Raw genomic sequence first — 25,907 nt, 5'->3', positions numbered from 1 at the left:
GTTGTACCATTAGCAGGCTGCTGCGAGATCTTTCGATTTGCATGTACGACGTAAACAGCGCGGTTGACGTTTGTTTGGGCAGAATAACGTGCGAATGTCTCTTGGGATGCAGTGCATTTTAATGCTTCGTGTGCGGAACACGTCGCAGAATATACAAAGTCCTACAAAGTGAGAATGAAGAAACAGTATTGCATAAAACGGCGAGAGTATATTTCTAAAACGAAATGTATTCTAATGGAATGCGTGACAAAACACTGACGCGTATTTCAGCACGCGAGGAAAATCAATTCTATTGTAATTCAAATTTTGTAATTGTTTTTCCAACCGATTGAAAAAACGATTATGCTGAAAAATCTAAAATTTTGTTGGATATAAATCTGAAAATAATTTTGGAAATTGGTTGTTTTTTTGCAGTATTGTTCACCATTTTTTAGTGTTTTTGACATAATTATTTTGATGATGTAACAAATTTATTTTTAGATTCGCATCCAGTAAAATTTCAGAAAAATCGTTTTTTTTTCGTGTAAAAAATGAGAATATGTCAAATATTATCTATGAAGAATATATCAAATCTATGAAGCTTGTTGAACGTAATTTAAAAGTGTGATACGAACGAATTACAAAAGATTTAAATAGCACATTGCTACGAGTCGAAAATAACTTCCGTAACATCTGTGACATACGTGTCCATCGTCGGAGATGGATAGTGCTTTTCGGTCGCTGTTTCACCAGCAATGAGCTTAAATCGAGAAAATTGCATTCAAACGGTAAACAAAGAAGGAATTATTCGACAAACGTAATATGAGGAATTGCGAGCTGCGATAGTGCGACTCGCCAGCTGTTATTATTAACCGGGGGCAATTGTTGCGCCTGTGATGAGGTGATCATCATGGGATCCAGCTAGAAAGGGAAACAAGATAGGATGAGGGAAAAGGGCGAGTGTGGCGAGAGCGCTCGAATCAATCATCAGTGTAATATTGGTGCCAATGGCCACATGGGAGAGAGAAATGCATTACAATTCGTGAAATTATCATTGCGAGTCCGCTGTCTAACGCACTTCCCGTTCCGCACAAATAATTTTCTTCCCCGCTCTCTCCCTCGGCGGACATAATTTTCTCCGTGGCTCGGTGGCCGTCGATATAAAGCAATTAGAGATGCTGCCTGCGGAAGGAAGTGATTATTCAGGCACCCGGTTACGCTCGATTATGCTACGTCCGATGTGCGGCCGTCCGGACCAGCAATTATCATTTGCTCTTTATTACTTTTGTTGCACGATATTCGAGACGCAAGTGTACTTACTGCATTTTGAATGACATTTTATTGTCGCGGTCGTTGATGTAAGTGTACGTGGATTGCTGATTGGCATTACTAGGGTATTTCCATACTAATAGAAATATTTAGTATAAATAACTTTTATTTTGTTCGAATTACAGAAACTTTCTTTTTTTTTATTTACAAATTGTGTTGTTTCTCAATTAAAATTTTTTAATTTGATTCTAACATCATTCTAACCAAAATTCAGTTACCATAACAATTTTTTATTTTAAAAATAAAAAAGTTTTCGTAATTCATATATCAACAAAATAATAGTTATTTATATCAAACATTTCTCTCAATACATTGAAATATAATAATACTGGAATGCGTGTTGCTAAGAAGTGATCTAAGAGAGTGCGTATGAAGTGGTATCTTTATTTTTATTGAATCAATATGATGTGGATTGTGAGAAGTGTAAACTAAAAAGTGATATCATTTAAGATTTTCTTGGCATTTCTCCATATTACCCAAGTAGAACATAGTCATAATAATATTATAAAGACATTAGCATGAGAAATTAATTGTCACTTATAAGTTCATTTTTAAATATCAAATGACGTCGTGATGAACTTATAATATCATTATGACTTTTAATTATGATTCTGTGTCTACTTAAATATCAGCGCAGTATTATTAGATTCAGTGGATGTCATCAATTGAATATTTGCTATTTTACAAGAAAAATTACTGTGAGTGCGCATTAACGCATTAAGGACCACTGGTCGATTTTTCGCCTAAAAAAATAAGGTCAACTTTGGGATCAAACTTGGACCAATGGTCGCAAAATCGATCCCCCCCCCCCTCCCTCTGCCTAAACGACCAACCCCAGGGTGAAGATTTTTGGCAAAAGTAGACTCCTTAAGTGCATAGTAGCTTGCTATTAGGATTTCAAATTTTGACAAAAAAAATTTGTCTTGGTCCTTAATGGGTTAATAATATATTATCGAATTTTTCATTATGTTAAATATCTTTTTTAAACATTTAATAATTAAAGTATATATATATATATATTTGTAATTAGCGTTCCGGGAAGAACAATGATATGTTGTCGAATTGTATACATTGATAAGGATCCGAAGCAAGGATCGAAACGTTTGGTAACGAAATTATAACGAATAAATTAATTTACACACGAACTACCAGTGTTTGACTCGGAAAGGCATCTTCATATACATAGATTTATTCAACTGAGTCTAATTATAATATCTATATATATATTTTAATAATATATATATTGTATATAATTTGACATTATTTCCGTGTCTTGATATATTGTTAAATGCCCACGCTTTGTAAAAATAATGATACTGTATCAGGTTGTTTCTTGTTCTGAAATTAATGGAATTAACCCGCAAATCGCGTAGCTTCTTTAAAGCTTCTTTTCCACGAAGAAAATATCCGTGGAAGCATCAAAAGTATTATCAATAATTTGACATTAATATCATTACATTCAGTGCTTTTGTGTGTCTTTTTTACACATTTTAGAAAACTTTTCTTATAAAATAAACCGCGTAGCGACTTTAAGGTTCTCTTTTCTTAAAAAGACATCCATGGAAGCTTCAAAAGTATTATCAATAATTTATTGACATTAATAGCATCACATTTAGTGTTTTTATGTGCTTTATTACACGCTTTAGAGAACTTTCCTTATAAAATAAACCGCGTAGCTGCTTTGAAGCATTTTTCCTTGAAAAAGACATCCATGGAAGCTTTAAAAGTATTATCAATGATTTGACATTAATAGCATTACATTTACTAGTTTTTTCTTTTCACTCTGCGAGAAATTTTCCTTATAAGATGACGAATCTTCAATCGAGTATGGAATCTTTAGAGTGAGGACTAAAACATCCACAATCCCATGTAATACACAGCAAGCTCTTATTCTGTAACTCTTAACGATAGTGTCAATGTTGTTATACATATTATTATTTTGCAGCTTTTTTATCATATATAAAATCTGTACAATGTAACGACACCGACACTTATTAAGAATAGAGATAACAATTCATGTAATATCAGCGTTGTAGCATTCGATTCATATATACAATATCGTGAAATCTACAATCGTAATAATCCGAGATGTACCTATTATATATCACAGTGCAATATTACTGGACGCCACATCCGCTTATTTTTGTAAAAAGTATATGTGAAAACACCGGGTAATGGGGACATGGAGATTATTACGATCCTAGGAAAACTACAAATTTTCTGGGGTACTGAATCGAGACCAATTTTGCACGAGAGATTTCAGAGATTAGCGGATAAAAAGTGGGCGAAATTAAAGAACTTATTATCTCGCGTTTATTATCTACACGGGGATTATGCATTACGAATAATTGTTACGCGTAATTCTTCTACCGCGAAATTCCACGGAGAAGAAAGTGAGAATGATTCGCCCTTTTCGGATCAGAATTCACATTCGCGTCTACAAAAAACTGTCACCGCTTGGCAATACCACAAACGGAATTGGCTACTCCCACGACACGGACTTTTTTGTCACGTTTGCCTGCAGAAACACTCGATTTTCACAGGATGCACTCCGAACCGCGGTTTGGCCGTGGAAAGTGTGAACTTTAGATTACGGGTTTCACGGGTTTCGCCCCACACACGATGGCTTTGGTTTCACGATCGATCTCGCTCGTTGCGGAAAGATGTACAGTTAACTTTATAAAGTGTAGTATACTACATTATATTAAATGCTATGGAAAATGTCACCCTGTGCAAAATTTAATTTTTATTTTAATATATTTATATTTAATAATTCAAATTAATCCGCGTTGTAAATAAGAAATGTTATATAAGAGTGCAACTTAATTAGCAAAGGAATGTTATATATTTCAAGTTTCAATTTAATTCCACATAGAATTTCTCGAAGCTATGTGCTAGATTAATTAATCCCATTCCCATGATTCGTACATATCTAATTGTATAACGCACACACATAACTATTTATATTACCGGCACGGTATGAAATGTTAATATCTTCGGAACTTTGAGCCATCCTGTAATAATGCAAATATGATAACAACCCGCGAGAATTGGCACCTAACGCGAAAACTCATTTACACGCTTCAGCAGAGAAACGCTTGGGATGTTCCCTTTACAATAGCGACGTTGAAAGCCGCGGCTTTATAGTGACAAACACTTTAGTGAAAAACAGAACGAGCTAATTGAACGCGATTTTTATTTCTCTCTTAATTAGTTATCTTATGTTAGAGTGTGTGGAGAAGATTAGAGATTCTCTAATTATGTCCATTTCTACCAATGTAGATTAACTTTAATCTCGGTTTAATTTACTTTTTATCTTTTTCATTCTTAGAACTGAAGAAAGATAAAAAATAAGTTAATCCAAGATTAAAGTTAATCTACATTGGTAGAAATGAACAGAAGAGATGAAATAACGTCAAGGTTAAGTCGGTAATGTCATTTTTCAGCAAAAATGTACGACTGTGATAGTATACATTTATTAGTCGCATTATATCTTTAATTTACTGTAAAGTAGTTGCATCAATCCAAATTGGGGACGTATTTCGTGATTCTATAATAATTAGATGATCTAATTAAACGATCATCGTGATTAAAGCCACAAAAAGTAAAAGCATATTCTTTAGTAAAAATCATTCCTTCTATGCATGCCAAATGTTATATCAATGAAAAAATTATTTTAATCAATGCCATATTTATTTTTTATTTCGGAAAAAACACAAAAAAATATAGGTAAATACAAAAAATGGTTGAACTTATCAGATATTGAATTGTATTACGTCTACATTGTGCTGTTTAAAAAATTCGAGATAACGGCGCACTTCAGTAAACAAATATCGAGCTTTAAATCCATATAAGCACGTATAGTGCTTGTCTGCAATTGAGTGAATTTCACGGAATTTTGTTTAATACGTTACGAGTGGCAAACAAGTGGATGTGGATGGTATAATATCCCTTTTTACGGATATAAGTTTCGTGATCGCTGTTAATGATCAAAAAACAATGCTAATCAGTAAATGCTTACCTGCTACATCCTCAAGAGTCGATTTTTCGCCACAGCTGATAAAATGGGGATAGAAGGATACCATAACTATACCACCGGTCTGCGCCTGTAAACAAAGTATTTGTATTCCTCTTAATGTATTCGTTGAATTAAGTAAAACATAAAAACGTTATTTATTTATTTGAACGGAGAATAAACGTTTATAATATACTTAATATAAAATCATAATTATATATATCTCTCTCTCATATTAACATAATTTAAAAGAGTTTATAGAGTTTATATAGTATTTAGAGTTTATATAATCATAAGGCGCGATTATAAATTTCCATAGAAAGAATAATAATTTTCCTGAAATATTAAAAAATTTAGCTACGTGCAGATTTGAAAATAATTTTTGTTGAACCATCAACATATTTATGTAGAAAGCACGATGAGCAATGCTGTAAAAAAATTTTGATATTTTAGTAGCTTAAGCATCCTATAGTAGTTATTGTAATAGTTTAACAAAATTATTTTCAGATTTATATGTAACTAAATTTTTAGAAATCTTCCTTATAGAGATACTTACTTATAGAAATAATCTAATGCAATTTATATTCGAATGGCAACTTTCAATTGGTTTGATGCAATTCCAGTGGTGAGTGAGAGGTGACAATGATTGTTACGTTTAATTTGGGCGACAATGACTGTTTATGTTTAATTTCGGCTAAACATAAAAATATAATAGTTTTATAACATTAATTTATGTATTAGGTGTTGAACTTAATTCCTGCCACTCGCTTAATTTAAAACAATGTTCCACACCTTTAAAAAATCTAAAAAAAAATTTTTTTAATGTAATATGCTAAAAAGTGTGTCAAACTTTTTAGCATATTACATTACAAAAATTTTTTTTAGATTTTTTAAAGATGTGGAACATTGTTTTAAGTTAAGCGAGCCGCAGGAATTAAGTTCAACACCTAATATATTTCATTTTATGTCACAGCTGTAAGAAATTCGTCAAATTCTATCAAAACAGTCTCAAATTACCAGTTCTCCTCCAAATGAAAAATGCGTCGAATGCAAAGAGTTAATACTAGTCAATTTATTACTGAAAGACATTAATTATTTATTTAGGGTGAGAAAAGCACTGAATAACATTGTTTTTGATACTTACAATAAATAATTAATTACTGTTTTTCAGTGATTGGTCAGTATTAAATTGATCATTATTAAATTTTTGTAAAGTTTTAATAAAATCGTTCTTTTTGTGCAGTCATCACGTTATATAAAATTGCTTTGAATGAATACATTATAGTATTCGTTACTTTCTATTTCGTTGCCGAGCTTACCAAAAGTCGCAGCGCGTGGTCAGGCACATTTCGCGAGGAATTGCAAAGAGCGTGAGCGCTGCTGTGACTGAAAATCACTGGCGCCCTCGACGTCGTCATAGCTGCCAGCATCGTGGGCACCGAGACATGAGAGAGGTCCACCATCATCCCAAGTCGATTCATCTCCAACACGACACTCTGGAAAGTTTCATGTTAAAGTGCGACGTTAAATAGTTCCGATACTCGTGGACACGTCCGCTCTCACGATAATGGCATCGAGGCACCGCGGATTAAAGTACTGTAAAAGATCTCTCGGACTTCGCGTTAACGTTGAAAGGCATGTCTCCTGGTACATCTTTTGCATATTCTTGTGATGAACTAAACGTTAATCCGGATTACATAGACTCCCAGAGATTCACGGAATCCGCTCGAGGGTGATTTAATGTATATATTATCACACAGTTCTCCATATAAATTTTCTCCTTATAAAATTTTCTTTTCGCAAATTTATGATTATGGCTGTAATAAATTTTTCGAACCATTGGAAGAAAGAGTATCTCTTGTTCATTGCTATTGCTTTCTTAAAATTAAAGTAGTACGAACCGAAAGTTTATTACAGTATCTATCGGGTTGCTTTTCGAATTAAATTTGCCGTTAGTAGTGGAATGGGAGGACTAGTTTTATAGTGCGCGCACGTTAGGTCAGTGACACTTATTGCACGGATTGAGTTTCAGAACGAATACTTTCGAAGCTGCTCTCTTCTCGAGAAGAATGCCAATGCGAGGGGCAGTGGCCCATAGAATAAATCGAAAAGTCGGATTTCCTAGCGCTGCAGTCGCCAATCAATACGTTTAAAAGACAGCAATTGTATCTGAGATTTATGTAGCGATATCTCGCAAGTCGTATTACTCGCGGAACATGAAGCAATATTTTAAAGCTAACAAAACATTCTCAAAACAACCAACAAAATGGGTAAAATAAAATTTGTGTTAAGTCTTTATGTTGGTAAAATTAACCCTTTAATGCCTTATACTATATACCATTCTGTCACGTGGGCAACACATTGGCATACTCAACTTTTGATTGCTTATAACTTTTAAATAAAAAAATTTTATTACAGCTTATATTGCCAAAAAGGGACTTGGTTTACAATTTTTTAAACACACATCCATTAATATCTTCTAATTAATGGCTAACTAAAATCCACTGGCTATAGTGGCCAAAAATTTTAGAACATTTTTATGATAATTTTTGTCAATCTGTTTTTCAATTATATTGTAAGTTAATAAAATTCTTGTTATCTATACTTAAAAATTATAATATTTTAGAGATGTTATTAAATATATTATATACTATATATATTAAATTTTTATTTGTAGAAATTCTTTATCTGAGCAGTAATACAAAATTACTCATTGGTCGGAAACTTTTGGCAGCCACCGTGTAAATGTTACTCTTTACTTAAACCTAAACCTACATCTACATTACTTTATTTTTTATATCCTAAATATAACAGCTTATCTTATCCTAATTTACATTTTAATATTACGTTTACTCAATTATTGCACAGTTTTCACTTAAAATCTTAGATTTTTCTTTATTCTCGTGCACAACAATATCACGGAAATTATCTTTATTAGTGAAAAAAGTTATAAATAATAAAGTAAACAGAAGTTTCGAAAAAAAAAATCATTTTTCGAAAACAAACTAAATATATCATATCGAGATTGAAGTTAAGAGCTTATATCTCTGTGTGCGATGATTGATGATTATATTAAAAGATTGCGCATAATTATAATCAAATCATTATAAATAAAATATTAACGATAGATAACAAAAAAGATAAAAAAATAATTTTTTTAAATGTGTGCATGTGCGTTTTACAACTATAAAAACAATATCTATATAACACAACCTCATAAAACTAAAAATAGAAAAACGATAAAAATTGAAATTCGCTAGATTCGCACGGAAGAGTCATCCTTGTTAGGAGTCAAGTTGTCGCACGAATTCCGATTTCTTTCCTGCGCGGTGAACGTTATCTCCGTTAAACGAGAATGCTTTGTTAAACTGGCAACGTGATAAACTGAACGTCTTAGGATTCCTTCTCGACTTTCTTATTCTCCAGGCTTTGCCATAGTTGTGCCTCTGCTTTTTTTCTCTTGCAAGTCGTGACGGATTCTTAGCGTGACTTCCGTCTCGTTTTCATTCGTTTGTGGATGCTTCAGGCACGAAGCTGTACGAGAGAGATTCTCGAGGTGCTGATGGATAAATAGAGAAAATGTTTTCACATGTGTGTGTAAATCTTGTTACAGATTGAGTGACGTGTTAAATTGAGGATTAGTTGTAGATACATACGTAAAACATTAGTAATCAAATTCTTGCATATAACACTTTTGTTCTTTTTTTAAAACAAAGGTAATACTTCTTTATAAGGTATAATAATTCTTTTTTACTTATTTCAAATAAGTAAAAAAGGATTAAATACGGTCGAGATTAGGTCTTATATATATATAGTGTCTAATATTTAATTTATATATAAATTTTAAATATTGGAAGTACAATATTTAAATATTGTGTGTGGAAGTACAAAATTTACATATAAATATTAGGCACCAAGATCATATTTGATTTTTCTCTATTTATTTACTTACATATGCATAAATTCTAAATCTTTCATTTATATAAACTACCCGCTAATTACTGTCGGACTTAAAACACAATCATAAACTAAAACTGAAATATCATAAATTAAATTGATCGTCAATTTAATGATGATGCTAATAAACATCTTAAAGTACTGTAAAGAGCTTATTGCGAATAAATATTACCACAGGGTAATATTTGTTACAAGTTAATTTTTCTAGGAAATTAGAATGTGTCTATGTCTTTAACAAGACTAAAATAAACTTTCAAGTCAGAGAAAACTCGAAAAAAATTTTATTGCATAAAGTTGCGAAAAAAGGAGAGCGCAAGTAAAATTAGCTATGCGCGAGTGACACGCGATAGGATAGTTCTGTTGGTTTTGTTCGCTAAAAGTCTTGATGAAAAGGGGAGGAGGAGATCAGAGAAATGCGTAAGCCCGGCTCAAGCGATTCTTTTCCATTATTCAAGCAATTTATTTTCTGAAGAGGCATTTTGCGATCTATTCTGACTTTTCGTTTACCTGTCCTTTGCCTGGAAATGATAAATTTTAATAAAAATCACAGATTAATGAGACGAGAAACAATTGCGATTGGTTATTTACGATTCTGTTTCTATTTGTACTTTGGCCAAGTAGATACATGTTTTATCATTTCGTTTTTGCAGTGAAATATCTTTTTATTCTAATTCATGATAATGATGATACTCCTGCTCGTTTTTGCTAAGCAATAGAAAGAAACAAATAAAAGCCAAATGAACGAGCATATAAAGATGACATATATAGATAATTTATTCTTAAAATTAATAGCTATACGTTTTAATTTCTCCGATTTTCAACTTGGTTCCTCCTTCCGCTATTCTCCTCACCTCTTGCCCCGCGTGTAGTCCAAATGCCACTCGACGTTTAGAAGCGTATGACGCTCGTAGATATGAGGTTTACCCGCTTTGGACGCTCACGCTGTAAACTTTATTCTATATTTTTTTTTTCGTTCATTATATAACTAAGATAGAATGAAGCAACGCATTAGCGCTCAATCTTACACGTTGCTTCATTCTATCTTAGTTATGTAATAAACAAAAAAAATAAAATGAAGTTTACAGCGTGAGCACCCAAAGCGAGTGGACCTCATGTCTACGAGCGTCATATGCTACTAAATGTAGAGTGGCATTTGGACTGAGCACAGGGCGAGAAATGAGGGGAATAGCAGAATGCGGAGCCAAGTCGAAAATTGGCTAAGAAGAGCAAATCTTGCCGAGCCCTGTTATAGGCAAATTATATTTGCAAAAATATTTGATTGATGAAGATTAGCAGGTGTGTTTATTACGTGGATATATTATTGTCCTAATTTATGAACTCATTGCTCCAAGCATATGCATAGTAAATTCGTTTCTTTCGGAGGATGACAATATATTTTTATTCTAGTTATTGAAAGAATTCACCCTCGAGGATCTCCAGGATGTGTTAGGTAGCGCAATGGCGATAGTTGGTACTACCTATCGGCAGACAGGATGACGAATAAGCTTCATTCTCCCATGAGTCCTTTTGAAAGGTATCCACTCGTATCGTAGATACGTTCTTCCATTCATTGCTCCCTCAGGTATTTTTCGGAGCGAAAACTGAGGAAGGAATCGAGACATTTATTCATTTTCTTTTAACCCATGCATCTAATTTTTCTTCAACTTTTGACTCCCAGACGAAACTTATTCTGCGATCGTGCAATTTTGCCATTCGCCATTCAAGGCATATTAAAATCAATCCTCAAGTTATAATGTTATTTAACAGAAAAGGAGGAAGTATTATTTATATGGAATATCAGAGACTACTACCATTTCAATTTTATGGAATTTTGTTTTATGAATCTGTAAACGTTACGCGTATAATAATAGAGATATTTTTCGGTCTTTCAATAATCCTGGATATAGAGACAGAAAGAGATATTTTCCGATTAAAATAAATATTTCTTTACAAAGAGAATTTTTATACGCAAATAATGCACATTTTCGAAATTAAAGAAAATAAAATAAAATATAGTAATTTAAAATAAAATACACTTTTAATCTTCTTTAATCGGAATAATTTTAAAACTTTTTATCGTGCTTAATAAAATTTTTATAAAATTTTCATTGAAATTAATATTTCATTAATGCTTTTTACTAATGTATTATTAAAATTTATTAATAACACAATACTTTATTTAATTTTTTTCATAAAATATAAGATTTGAATAACAAAAAATTTGAAATAAATCTTTTTTGTGTTGAAACTTTTGAGATAAAAGTTTCAATTAAGCTTTAAACAGAAACTATGCAGAAAAAATATATTTCGTACTTTTATCTATAAATCTTTCACGAATAGTAACGAATTTTTATAAATACTTTTAGATATAAAATTTTAAATAATAAAAACTTCAAATAATAAAAATAACATTTATTTAACAGCTATTATTTTATTTGTATTATTTATTAATACACACAATAAATTCTATAAAAATTCTGTAAAAGAATATTAATTTATTTATCAAATATAATAAGAATTTCGTTTATCGATTTTATTGAGGAAATTTAGAATCATAATTAGGATCATATCGAAAAACAGGGAGTCGTTATTTTTGCCAGATTTAACCTACATTCTCCGCGAATACGTAGCGATATTCAAAATTGAACTCTCCGGAATTATACTAGTTCCAATCCCTGCAATCCAAACGTAGCTTTCCGAAAATGCATTTTCCGCTCGATCGAAACGGACTGGCTAAATCCCGAACAAGATTCGGTCTTCTCGGTCCTTTCGCGGAGACAGAGGATCAGTGAGTGACATTTCGCTTTGGTTGCATAGGAAATTGCGCGATTCGGAATGCCGAAAGTTTTTCCGATGAGTGCCCAAGCGAATCGAAGCCGAGAGCAAGTGGAATGGAAAACACAGGCGGGTTGCTCCTGTTCGCTTCGTGGATTCGATATATGCGGCGAGAACGTCAGTCTCGCTTTGATTGATTCAAGTTGGCGGCGGGGCTGGTCATTCCGTGTTCTTTCTCAAGCGATGAAACTTACTCTCTGCGATATCCGCACTTTGTCGTCGCCCACGACCGCCGTTATCGTCTAACTTCAGTTTACGAAACTGTCGACGTTCTGGCGACTATTTAGACGCGAACTCCCGAAACAAGCATACAGCTGGCCTCAAAAGGGCGACCGGTCAACCCATAACGCTTTCCGAAACTTATTGGCCACCTGTACTGCCATATTGCTACTTCGCGGACATCCGTGTTGCTCTTCTGATGTTCGGCTGTGACGAATTAATTCAGAAACTGCTTCGAAAGCTGTCGCAACTTTTCTTTAGATTCAACTTGTGGAAATTTGATCCGCGATGTTCCGCATAAGTCGACATACACGGTCCGCTATATTGGTTGCAAGTTTCGTACAGTTTCCATTTCACAGAATACTCGACATTTACACTGTCGTCTTATTATGCAATATAATACAGGATGACGAAAGTTTGGTCTCAAAGTTTTGTGTTTATTAAAAATCGTTATCCAGCAATATTTTATTTGCCGATATTTTGATGTTAACATGACAACAAATAACATCAGCTTGCTACCTAAATATATAGTAACGTATATTTAAAAAGCAAAAACTTTAGAATGTTCGTAACATTTTGTTAAATACCTACTAATAAGATGTTGTGTCAAAAGATTGTATTCAGTTGATGAACTGAAAACCGCCTTATTGGCTGTTTAGCAGAACTTATTCGTGAAAAGATGTGCTGCCATCGTTGATGCTTTCTCGAAGTATTTTAAAGTTTATATCAAAGCTGAAGATGGTCATTTCGAATAATTATTTTTAATATTTAAGATATAATTCATACACCAGATTCTCTTTGGTAAATATACATTATTAATGATTTAATAAACAAAAAACTTTGTAGCCAAATTTTTTGTTGCCTCGTAAATATATTGTGTATTTATAGCTAAAAATATATATGAATAAAGATATATAATAATATATATATATATAAACTCTTTATTATAACTTATCTCAAATTTCAGTTACATAAATCATTTTATTTCTGATTGAAATAAACCTAATAATGTTATTTTTACGATCCCCGATAATATTTCAATATAGTGACTATATTGCGAGAATTGACGTTCACGTTATTGCTATGTTAAACCGGATTAAGTCTTATCTGTATCCCGAGCGCGAGAGTGAAAATCGACTTTTGGTAACAGCTCGCTAAAGTTTGTCGATGGTTAAGAACTAAACGCGCGCGGTCGGGGATAAGGGACAGGGAGGGTAAAAAGCGAGAAAGTTAATAAAGGGTCGGTGTTCGAAAGTTCAGCGGCGTCTACGAGATAGTCCGCGGATCCCGGGAATTAAGATCGGAGCTCGCGGACCGAGAGGAAACGATAATGCGGTTTTAAAGAGTCTTCGATATAGCTCCGTACACGCTATAGCGCGCGAACTTTATGAAATTAAAGGAATGGAAGCTGCAATATTGATAACGTCGCGAAGTCGACCGTGGGAAGTAGTTAATGCCCGTCTTGCGCAGGGGAAGGGGCCACAATGTGAGACAAGTATCCCGACAGGGCGATTAATGCCCTTACGTCGAAGCCTCTGAGAAATGATCCTGTGAAAGAAATATCGACTATTCCTCACACGTATAACCCATTTCTCTCGATTCTTATTCTTTTTTTGCAAAATATTAACCTATTGTCCTCGGAAGTCTGGGATAGTGCGGCATAATAAATCATCCATCTGCAGTTTGCTCGCTTCCTCTCTTTTTTCTTTCTCTCTCTCTCTGTCTCTTTCTCTTTTTCTCCCCTTTCTTTTTCTTTTGCTGAAGTTTTTATCCTGTTTATTACAATCCCATTCGATTCAATCGAGACTCCGCAAAGTGATTAATCATTAAAGAAGTAAAGTTGCGTCTTAACAGCAACATCGAAGTGGAATCTCACATAATATCCACTCACAATCAGTGAAGTGCGTAATGTGAAGAAATGTTGCGTATTATTCAACGTTATTACACAGATTACTGCACTGAGAGAAAAATGTTTGATATTTGTAACTAGTTACTGTAATTATGATTATTATTGCTATAATTCAAATTATTAATTAATAATTTTATAGTCATTTGAATAATTTTTATGGTAATTTCAACCATTTCTATGATTATCATAATTATAATTATAGTCATTTTAAGTTGCCAACTATATACATTTGTTGCTAGAACTATACATATAATTATTATTACTAATATTATAGCAGTAATAATCATTATTGTAGCAATATGTATATAATTACAGCTACAAATATCAAACATTTTTCTCTCAATGTATTTGTCAGAAAAAAATGAATGCTTCAAAGGCATTTAGAACATCAAGGATGAGGGACACAAAGAAAAGAGAGAGTGTCCTGTCTGCTTCTTTTCCATGATTTTAGTTCGCGCTTTCGGTAGGTAAGGGCTTTGCCGAAGCAATTAAGCGAGAGTATCGGGGTGTGACTGAGTGTGCTTTTAGCGCGGGAATAGCAGCGATCCGTAGATATCGGCCACTTTTGGCGTGCGCATGGCATGCACGTGAGATGCGAATCGGATTCGACGGATCGCCCTCGAACGTGGGCGCGTGTAAGTGCACGTCAGGATTCACACACGTCGCGTCGATACAAAGGGTCACGTAGAAGGTTGGAAAACGTAGCTTCGGGATATATTGTAACAGGGAAAGAGGTACCTCCGCGATACGTAGCCACCGAGCGAAGCTATCTGCCGTTCACGTGGCATATCATGGAACGCGATACTCGTCCTCTATTTTCTTTCGATATCGCTGTTGTGGATGGCCGATTAAATCGCTTCACTTTTGATACGATACAGGCAGCCCGAAAATAAAAAAGCATTGTGAATATCAATGACTGCGTTCAATGGAGAAAGCATCTTTTCAACTGTTGTAAGATTTTTTTTAATACATTTATTGGTTTTATCGTTCATTTACTACCTACAACAATGACATAACCAAAAAATTGCCATCTTTTTTAGTCGATTGCAGAAAAAGAATGGAAACATAAAGGAAAAAAGAAAGAACACATTTTAAAAGAACATACTTTATTTCTACAAACAGTTATTACCTTATTTGTAGAGAAATAAAAGCATTGCATTTTAAGATTGATGTTTCAAAATTAATTTTTTAGATTAATATTCCATCTCAAGATTAATGTTCCAAAATTTTCACAATTCAAGAGATTCACATTCATTTTCTTGAAAACTTTGTTTTCTGAGTTGTATCATTGTTGTAGCAAATGAGCGATATTTAGACTTAATGAGAAACTAAGGGCAAGAACCACAATCATATTAAAGAATCTTATTACAGTTGCGAAGCTGCTTTTTCTGCAACGTAGCCGATCTCTGAGACCAAGAAATTGCGGTACGTATTAAGAGTATCCGTTTAGATGAAAAGGAGTAGCAATTTAAATAAACGTATAAAAAACTAGCAAATTAACACAATCCAAAAGGAGTTACTGGATTTCGCTTTTAATTTGATATTTTCCTCAGTTTACAGTAACAAAGACTTGAGTCTTTATTGACTTTTTTTCTCTATCAAAAGATCACTACTGTGATTTTATTACAAGAAATCTTTGTTTTATTCACGATTTCCAATTTGCAGTCATCAAGAAAGAAATAGAAATTTTTTTGGAAACTAGGGCATACTTTAAACTGTTTTTGTAATGGATTCATTTACGTACAAATAAAACACGACAAATACGGCCATGCAATTGTATGCAATAAAGTTGAGAAGGGCTTTACAGCGAGTCCATTTCGACTTGATCAGACTCGTTGTCGGATTTTTCATGCTCGGCCAGTTAATTTTGCATATTATGAGCGCATAAAGCGAGACGTAATTCAACACATCAGTGGTATTCGCCTCATTTCTCTCTTGGATGAGTATTTACGTAATTTTCAACCTTTCGGCATTTTCTCATCATGAAATGCAAACCGTAATGTCCCAGTCAACAGAGACATACGCGGACTTGTGCTTAAAATTTTCTTTAATTTTACGGTTTCATTTATCTATATCCTTTTGAAATTGTCTACGCATATTTGAAAACGTCCCCTTCACCGCTCGCAGTCATAAATATCATTCGTTATTAAAAGTAGAAACGTGTGAAGGAATCTGTGCACGAACTATTCGAAAAGGTCGTAAAGATACCCGAGGATGTTAATCGAATTCCAGAAAATAATTAAATAAATTCCAGGAAATGAAATATTGTCTCTACTAGCTCGCTGTACTTATTCAAGGAAATCTATTTTACGCAACGCTGAATCTGACGTTTTCTCGTAACGGGACGAGTGTTTCCTCGGAGAGAGATCATTCTGGATAATAATTACGGAAAAGGATTTTGCAGATTGTAACATTCTATTAAAAGTTCTAGGGTACTTACATATTTTCAACGCCATTTTCTCGTATAATGAAAAAAAGTCTAATAATAATAATTAAACCTAAATTACAATTATTAAAGCTTTGATAAAATAATTTCAATTAAATTTAATTACTTGATGAAATAATTTCAATTTAGATTAATATAATCAAAATTAACTAAAAGCAAATCTTACTTCTCTAATTATTACTAAATTATTAGTTACTATTATTATGTTTGATAATATTTAAAAAATATTGAATCAATATGTTAGACAAAATACATCTAGTAGCTATTATCAGATCATTTCTTTCAGTGTATAAAAGCACAACCCTTTCTTTTCTTCAACGGTTCGACACTTGCTTAAACGTATTTCTTTATATTACTACAACGCGAGTGGTCATGAAACCGCGTTTTCTTTTTATAAAAGTTTTCCCTCTAGAGCGATTACTAGTCCTGGTCGAAGGGAATGGACTAGACGAGAGCGACATGTGTGAGTGTGTATATGAAATGGTCTAGGTATCGGATCCTATTACTTCTTTCTCGTAAGAAGGCAGTTTCTATACACACGGGTGCTTCATTGCTCACTAGTAAGACCTTCCATGTATTATAGCATACGTCTTTTAATATATTTCATACGTATGTATGAAAAGGAAGAAGAAACGAATAAGCTGGCTTATTTGAGTTGTAACGATATAAAGATATTTTTGAATCGAGAGAGAGAGAGAGAGAGAGAGAGAGAGAGAGAGAGAGAGAGAGAAGGGACAGTTATTACATAATAAAAGAATTTCATTTTAAGATAATTAAGATTTGCACAAAGGATAAATGCATAAAAGAGAGAAGGAGCGATGGTAATTAGTAATAAGGGCTTCCGTCCATAACGCTAGAGTTAAGTAGCGATTTGAAAGTAATATTGAAAAAGTTTAATGTGTACATCAAAGAGATTGGCGGGGCGCTCTTTAAAAGAGAGAGTATGTTCTTTTATGGCGTCGAAGTAAGGAGATTCAACGGCTTTTTTTTTTTTTAGACTGCAGTTCTGAAGTATCGCTGGAAATTTTTAGCGAGTGCTTGAAAACCTGTTTATTGCTCAGGTGTAGGTGAGAAATGATGCGGATACTAGTCCAAAGCATAAAAGAAAAGCGAGGGATCATATATAAAGCTCCTACCGCGAGACCGATCTTGCAATATGGGGCAGCAACTGCACGGAAAAGGAGTACATTCTTTCTGGATTGCTTCACAAAGGCAAAAAATGCATTTGTCAAAAATTATTCGATGAATATTACGTGTAAAAATGAACATACAAAAATGTTTATTTTGTACGTATGTCTCATATTTATTTTAAGCAAATATAAAAAATTACTGATCAATAGATAAATGCGTAGAACATACAAGAGATAAACAAAATGAAAACTTGAGAGAAATGCACTATTTATAATTTTAAAATACATTATTTATTTTATTACTTGTTTTATTGAGAGGTTGTGGCCTATCATATTATTTTGATATACATTCTATCCTTGTTAGAATAATCACTCAATGTTCGAATAGTTACCAATGGAATGTTGTACTATTCTTGTAATAGAATGTCGTTCAATTGTTTATATAAATTATATTGAAGGAGGAAATTTTATTGAATTTTATTCTCAGAGAATTTTTCAAAATTACCTTTTATTCTCCAAAACTTCAATATTTTTTCTGACCAATGCAATTACCCGATTTAAATAATAATTGTAGCTAGTTTTGAAAAGCAAAGTGAGAAACAGATTTTATCCTCCAATATCTTTTAAGCAATTAGAAAATGTTCTGCTAGAAGAATGGAAAAATATTGCATTATAGCACTTGCTACATTATTCAAGCAATATATTCAAGCACGTATGACTCTATTTTAATAAGGATAAAATTTGTATTAAAGACAAATGGTAGGACAACTTGTTATTAATAAAACAAATATATTTTTCGGATATTCACATTATTTTGTCTATCCCCTGTATATTGTATGATAATCAGATGTACGAAGAAGGACGATTAAAATTGTTTATGATAATCCTGAAGAATATTCTTCACACATATATTCTTCTTTGAGGGATATATATGAAGAAAGTTTCCTGTAAATATGCTGTATCGTTCATACGCTTTATTTTGTTGCGAAATGACTGTTCTTCGCGTCATAAAAAGTTACATTTGAATTATTCCGGTAGATTTCCAAATGGAAACTCCCTGGGAAACATTCTACTTCATCCATCCATCTTGATCGCGAGCTTTTTTACGGTCGAGCGGATCCACCGTGCTTTCTGTAATCCGTGACTCGAAGCGGGAAACGCCCGTTCCTTTTCTACTGGTGCGCAGAACGTCGGCTTATTTACTTGAAATCGTGTCGATACGATAGATAAGACAGACGGCGACGTAAATGGGTCGTGTAAGAGAAAGAGAAAGAAAGACAGAAAGAGGACCGGTAGAATCTGTCGTAGTCTTGCAGATAATGCGCATCACTTCTCACGGTTTTAGTAGCATGTCGGCTGGTTCACGGTACGTGAAGATTTATAATGTCCCGATTTTCGGTTCAACGGAGGCACAGTTAGCCAGCGTGCAGCTAGGTCGATCCCTTTTTCATCGTCAAGAAGCGGAAAGAGTACCGCGGAAGAAACTAGGAAAGAGAGGTCGACGAATTCTCAAGTACCTGAATATTCAAAGAGCTCTAAATATTCGCGAGTGTCAGATATAATTTAATATATATTTCGAAGACAAAAGACGGTGTGAAATCTTGCCGCGTTATATTTATAATAATAGATTGTATATCTAAAAACACATTTATCATTGGAAATAATGTAGATCCTACGTAAGCTATGAATAGTAGTAGCGTTTTTTCGTTGTGCAACCAGAAGCAACCACGGCTAAGGCTATCTTCGTCTTCTGATCCCTGAAGACGAAGATAGCCTTAGTTGTGGTAGCTTCTGGTTGGATAACGAAAAAACGCCCCAGATAGAGGTATGAGAAAAAAACGGCTTGAAGACGAAGACGTTCGATTTTCATCAGCGATAAATGAAAACGTTTATATGATTTCAAGAAACAAGCGACGAGCCGATTCGGTATGCGAAGGAAATATCATTTACACCATCGAACATGACGACGGCAGTTTCATCGACAAATTCAGTAGATTAAATCGCGCCAGTTTGATTGTTCTGAACAGACACGTCGACTCGACACTGTCCCAGATGACGGAATATCGGGACAGTTAAGCCAACCAACCGACCGAATTGATTGCGTCGAATGTTGCTGAGTTGGAGAGGGATCCTCGACTATCCTGGTCATCGAATCGTATCGGTGTCGAGTTCGCCCCTTGACACAGACCGTCAGCAGCCAGTGCATGAAAGTTTTGAACGTTTACCTAACCAGATGTTTCAACACACTTGAATCGATATAAGGTTTAACGTCGGTTATCGATGTCCGAGACGGGTCTAATCTGGGTCGTTGCAAACTTGAAACCACGTAAAGCTTCGTATATAAATAAACTGTCGCAGATAGATGTGTTTCAACGATCTGTCCAAGGACTGATTAATTAATCCAATGTACGCGCTGGTTCGATTTTGTTTGAATCTCAATGCAAGAGGGAATTTTGTAATTCAGTTTAGAACATTAAACTGTCGAATGTTACACAGTGAAAAAACATTTTGTTTTAAAAGTTCTGTATTGAATTTTCAATACATTCGAGTTTCAATTTTACTGATTTAACATAATGTGACTGTGTTATTTGAATATCTTGTGTTAAATAGAAATTCAACATTTCTTACATTAATTCTTAATATTTCTTTTAAAATACATTATTTTTATGTAATTTATTTACTTACAAATTATGTTAAAATAACATAATTTATGAATAAATAAATCACATATAAAAATAATATATTTTAAAACGTAAATTTTGAGAAAAAAATGTGTGTTAATTTAATATATTATAAATGTATTTTCATTTTATTGAAATAATATGCTACATATATGTTTAAATTAACATAAAAATTTGTGTATGTGAATTGTGTTAAATTCAACACAAATTTTTCCAACTGTATTTACGTTCAGGTAAAATATAATGAAAGATCTTCGTCGATTTTTCAGATTAACCGGAAAAATAATTATATCATTATCTATTTAGATAATGGCAATAATAAAATGGTACAAAACTTTTTTCTGTTTATGCTTGCCATCATTATAATGGCAGAAGTCACTATCTGGCTGCAGTCCCAATGCTCGTTCCTGAGTTCCCATTAAACTTCCTCCTTTATCCTCTCTACAAGCATCGGAACGACCAGCTCTATTCTATGCGGCAGAGCTGCAATTTCAAAAATAAGATAACCGCGATCGGCAGTCATTATCGGATCCCAGTTTACCGGCTCGATCGGAATCCTTTATTTCGCCGATTGTCTGCCTGTCCCGGCCCGTGAAATGCGCGGCGCGCACGATTATTGTGCGAATTGTCCTCGAAGATAACAGTATGTCGTTTTCCTCAGCACAATATATACATGCCGTGCAACGTGATTACCATGTTACATGATTTCACTACTGATGCTGCGAAGGCAAACACCCGTCAGAAGTGGTTGTCTGATTTAAGCTCGATGTATGCGCGTGGATCATGTTGAAGGAGAACGCCTCTGAGGGTGCTCACGGAGATCTCCTTGCAGGAAATGGAAACACGCCGAGAGGGCTCTTTAGATCTTTATCGGCGTTGTGTTAAAGCTGGTCCGCTACTGCGGAACGGAATACAACGTGGAAATGCGAATGGAGAACGAAAGGTAAAGGGGAAGGTGAAGAAGGTAGGAAGCGCGGGAGAATCACCGGTTAGCCGCGTGAAGAGACTCCGTAAAAGTGAAATACTACCACGGACGCCCGGCAATCTCGGGAGCCTGGTGACAATTTTTTATCTTTACGAGCACAGCGCAGCCGTTGTTCCTATTGCATAAGTGGAAACAAGAAGAATTATGCAGTTACGTAAATTATGGCAGTGCCACGGAAATGGCTTCCGCCAGTCTCGCTACTCTCGCGGTGTCACCGCTCGTAAGAAGTGATGGTGTAAGAAAAAGATGAAAGAGACAGAAAGAAAAGAACAGAGTAGTGAATCACGAGAACCGAGGATATAGGAATAAAATAAGGAACTACGGACCAGATCATGTGGTGAAATGCGGGATAATTCTGTGAATTGAGAAATACGTCATAAACAAATATTATGCATTTAAATTTTGACTTCTTACTTAAATAAACACTAATTAGTAATTTATTAATAAAAAAAAATAGATTGTATACGTATATATTTCTCAAAAATTTATTTTATCAAAAACGAATGTGCAATAATTAAAATACATCATCTTAATTATAAACAAAAGTGAAAAATTGTATTATTTGGACGTACCTACAAAAAGTACAATCAAAAGATTTAGCTTTTAAAATTATTAATGTGATTATGTTTGTAAAGCGTTTTTTAGTTAAAACAGAACGTTCATATTAGGTCAGAATTTATTAATAAATTGCTAATTGGTATTAATTATTTATAAATTTTTTACAAAAAATATTTTTTTAATAAAAATGTCTCTTCTACGTACATAAAGCTTTTTACATTCACTGTAATTTTTATAGTCGAATAAAATTATATTCAAATATATCTAACTGAGTTTTTAGATACTTTAAATCGTTTTTTTCAATTTCATTTAAATTTGATATTACGCAACGCATACCTTCGCTTTTATACCGAGAAGTCTCCACTTTTATGAATGGCTTGAAATGAATTGTTTTGACAATATTTCTTTTACCAAAGCTATTTCAGCGTTATATTCAAAATTCGTTAGAAAGACTGAGCGCGTGTAGAAAATCGAGCTAATGCAATTATTTTTGCAGTTTGGAATTCACGAAGTACGAGAGCACGATATTAAAAATTCGACCTGTCGATAACAGGAATTTCAACTCTGGCTTTTCGCACGCGTACATGTTGAGAATGAAAAACGGTAGAAAGTCCGTGGCCCGTTGAATTGCGTACGAAACGAAACGCACGTGCGTGTCGTTAAATCTGTAAGCTAAAATGCTTGTACCACCACATGCGTCCATGCAGAAAAATATTCATCAAGGGGCCTATACAACGTTAAAAAAAATCAAGATCTAATTTGCACGAAAAGGATGCAAAAATAATAAATTGATTTTTTAGCGTGCAGCTCCTTTTATTTTAGGGTTACCATTTCACAATTTGTCTTTTCCACACTTCGCAGCAGAGTGGATTCAGCAATAAAGATTCGTGAAATGTTTCTATGAAATTTTCTAGTATATCAAAAACTGTTATCCTCAGGGGAAACAAAAGGGCATAAGACAATGGAGGGTTGAAATAAGGAAGGCTCGAACGTGGTGTGGACGAGGGGATGAAACAAGAAAGTCCGTGAACATAAATAGCTAACATGTCAAAAGCAGGCCGAATGGTGCACGAACCGGTCAATTGCAGTTGATACTTGAAGAATCGAAGTCAGTTGCTAAGCAGAGAATCGTGTATTGCCGCACGAGCGGGAACTTTCCGTCTCGAAATCCCTTCATCCCGTTGATGTCGATATTGGATGCGGAACTTGAGTCACGACGCTATATTGTTCATTGGCGATGATAAAAAAAAACAATTTAGAAATATTATTGGATTTTTTTAAAGCGTCACAAAGTAGTGTGAGTAGTTTAGATCTTTTCTAGTGATAGTAGTTTGGATCTCTTCAAGTATACATTATCATTTGATTATTGTTGATTAAAATCTTCTTTGACTTAGTTTCTTTTTATATATATTCTGTATATCTTTTAATACATTTAGTTCTGCCTATTTTTCTTTCTGTAATCTGGTTTATGTTTCATTTTTAATTTTATTTTATATTCAAGTTTAGGTTCTTAGGCAGCATTATTGCTAATGTCTCACCTTTTGATTGTGCTCTGTTCTTATTTTGTAATTGATGTATAGTTTCTTTTTTTATACTATTGCATATTAATAAAATGTAACTATATTATTATTATATTATTAATGTCATAATATTTGATAATTATAAAAATGTGTATAGTTCATATTTGTTTAAAAGAGGCAAAGGTTAATTGCAAATTTTGAATTGCAAATCTCTCGCGGGAAATAAAGGAGACGTCGTGACGACCGTTTGCATATTTTCTTCAAGAGTGTCACGAATGCAACTCAGCAAAAACTCGTCACGGCGCAGCCTTTTCAGTAATCTGCTTTTTCTTTGTCACAAAATAAGTAATCTAACAAGTACATAATATTTTGTGAAAGTCGCGCAGAAGCTTAATATATAGGTAACGCTTTTTTTTTCAATACGTCTACGATTTTGTATATGTATATTTTATAATATATTGTATATTCTATATATATTGTATATTTATAATTTATATATATTTTATAATATTTTCCTTAACAAACGTGGAGGTTTTCTCTCTAAATAATACCTAATTTTTTTGCTTTAATTAAGAGCCTTATTGCTCAGCTCTCTCAACTTTTATAATATTGCTTCAATAAATATCAATGCATTTTGTATTAGCCGTAGGAGCAATCAAAGTTTCGCGCTTCTCGTTTGTTCCTGAAAAAAGAATTGCTATCGAAATGCGTTCTAACGGGGGCAGTGCACAGTTTTCCGTTTCGCGTTATCGCCACCGCCGTTAAAACGAGTCACGGCCGTCTTGTTTTACCGGAATGTGTGTGAGAGAGCCGCCGACAACGAGTGCGATGACGACAACGGCGAGTCGCGTTAACTTGCCTACGAATATGTGAGCGATGTAAATTCCGCACGTCGACGGAAGTGCTCCGTTACAGTTGCAGTTGCATGGCTTCTGTCCTCTCTGCGAAAGCACGTTGCGGCTTTCGACGGACGTCTGGGAAGAACGTCGTTGGTATTTTCCCGAATGGTAGGACGAAAGTGGCTTTGGTCGTTAGTAGCGGCGGGCTTTTTAGAAACAAAGGGGGATCCGTCACGGTTAACGTTTTCTTTCACTCGCATTAATAATTGTAAACTCAAGCTGTAACGCGCTGGGAAAAAAAAGTTACACGTAATTCTACTTTAACTCTTTTAATGTAGCATTAATTCACTCGAGTGCCCAGACGATGTCACGGTAATTTTGTAGTATTTGTAAGAGATTTCAGAAAAGCTATTCAATTTTTCAATATTACGGTACCTGCAGAAGTAATGGGATTTTCTGATTTCTAGGATAAAGTGACTCATAAAAAAATAAGATATTTTTTTCTGAATAATTTATTTGTATATCGAAACGATTTCTGGATGATCGAGAAAGTTTTGCGCACGAATTCGATTCCCATAGCGATACAATCGGACTAATGCAATTGAACTTTTCCGGAAGTTCGGATAAATCCAAGATTCGGTAAAATCGTACCGACCCGAAGATTTTCTATGAATTTTTAATCGTGCACGTTTGTTGTGCCGCCTACCAAAATCCGGGATTTTCCACGTTACGTTTCGAACGTGGAATAAGATGCGAATCTACAGAATACCGTTAAAGTACCACGAGAACGTGACACGAAATACTCATTGCAAAGGAGTCAACCAAACAGTATATGTGTTATGTAATCGCAACATCTGTCACGGTTAGCAATCCCGTTTGTTTTCGTTTCCGACAATTTGGAGCAAATGCAATCTATGCTCTATAGCGTGTATAGCAAATCTAAAAGGCAAATGGAAAAATATATATCCTGATGTATTTTATGATCACACTCGCAACAAGCTCATCTTTATCTCTTTCTACTGCAGATTTAATGATAATGCAGGTCTAGACTGAGAAAAAAACGTTGTTAACTTGATTAAATTAGTTTAGTTCGTTTTTACTTTTTTCATTCGTAAGAATGTATGTATTTAAGTTAAACAAAGACGAGCTAAACTAACTTAATCAAGTTAATAACTTTTTCTCTCAGTGTTTATTCTTGCTACATATATCGCGACAGAGTTATTCGTTATAATACGAATATCATTACGCAGATCTTAAGCCTTTAAGACTTTATTTATGTCTTGAGACGTATGTTTGTATTGGGTTAGACGCGATGAGGACGCGATAAATCTCTCTTTGTCCCAAAAGGATAAGGGTCGGTACACCCGTCATGCCATTTCTACTGAATATTTGAGCAATTTCTACGTCCGCGGTTGGTTTACACTTGTACCACATCTCCTAAAGTCATTCACATGCGTCGAAAAACGCCCCTGGGATCGTCTGCAACTCTCTCTCCCTCTCCCCCT

At 34.0% G+C, this 25,907-nt stretch overlaps 1 protein-coding gene across 1 annotated transcript in view; it reads right to left on the bottom strand.

Moving 5' to 3' along the window:
* Positions 1 to 25,907, bottom strand: part of LOC108768963 (dipeptidase 1) — a 108,700-nt gene that overhangs the window by 26,153 nt on the left and 56,640 nt on the right. Inside the window, exons 6-7 of the mRNA XM_018519692.1 lie at positions 6,643 to 6,819; positions 5,330 to 5,414 (exon numbers count right to left, since the gene is read on the bottom strand). Of these exons, the coding sequence (XP_018375194.1) occupies positions 5,330 to 5,414; positions 6,643 to 6,819 (262 nt within the window). The remainder of the gene's footprint in view (positions 1 to 5,329; positions 5,415 to 6,642; positions 6,820 to 25,907) is intronic.

The sequence above is a fragment of the Trachymyrmex cornetzi genome, unplaced genomic scaffold, assembly GCF_001594075.2.
Source record: "Trachymyrmex cornetzi isolate Tcor2-1 unplaced genomic scaffold, Tcor1.1 scaffold83, whole genome shotgun sequence".
Lineage (NCBI taxonomy): Eukaryota > Metazoa > Arthropoda > Insecta > Hymenoptera > Formicidae > Trachymyrmex > Trachymyrmex cornetzi.
This window is presented reverse-complemented; position numbering and strand designations above follow the sequence as displayed.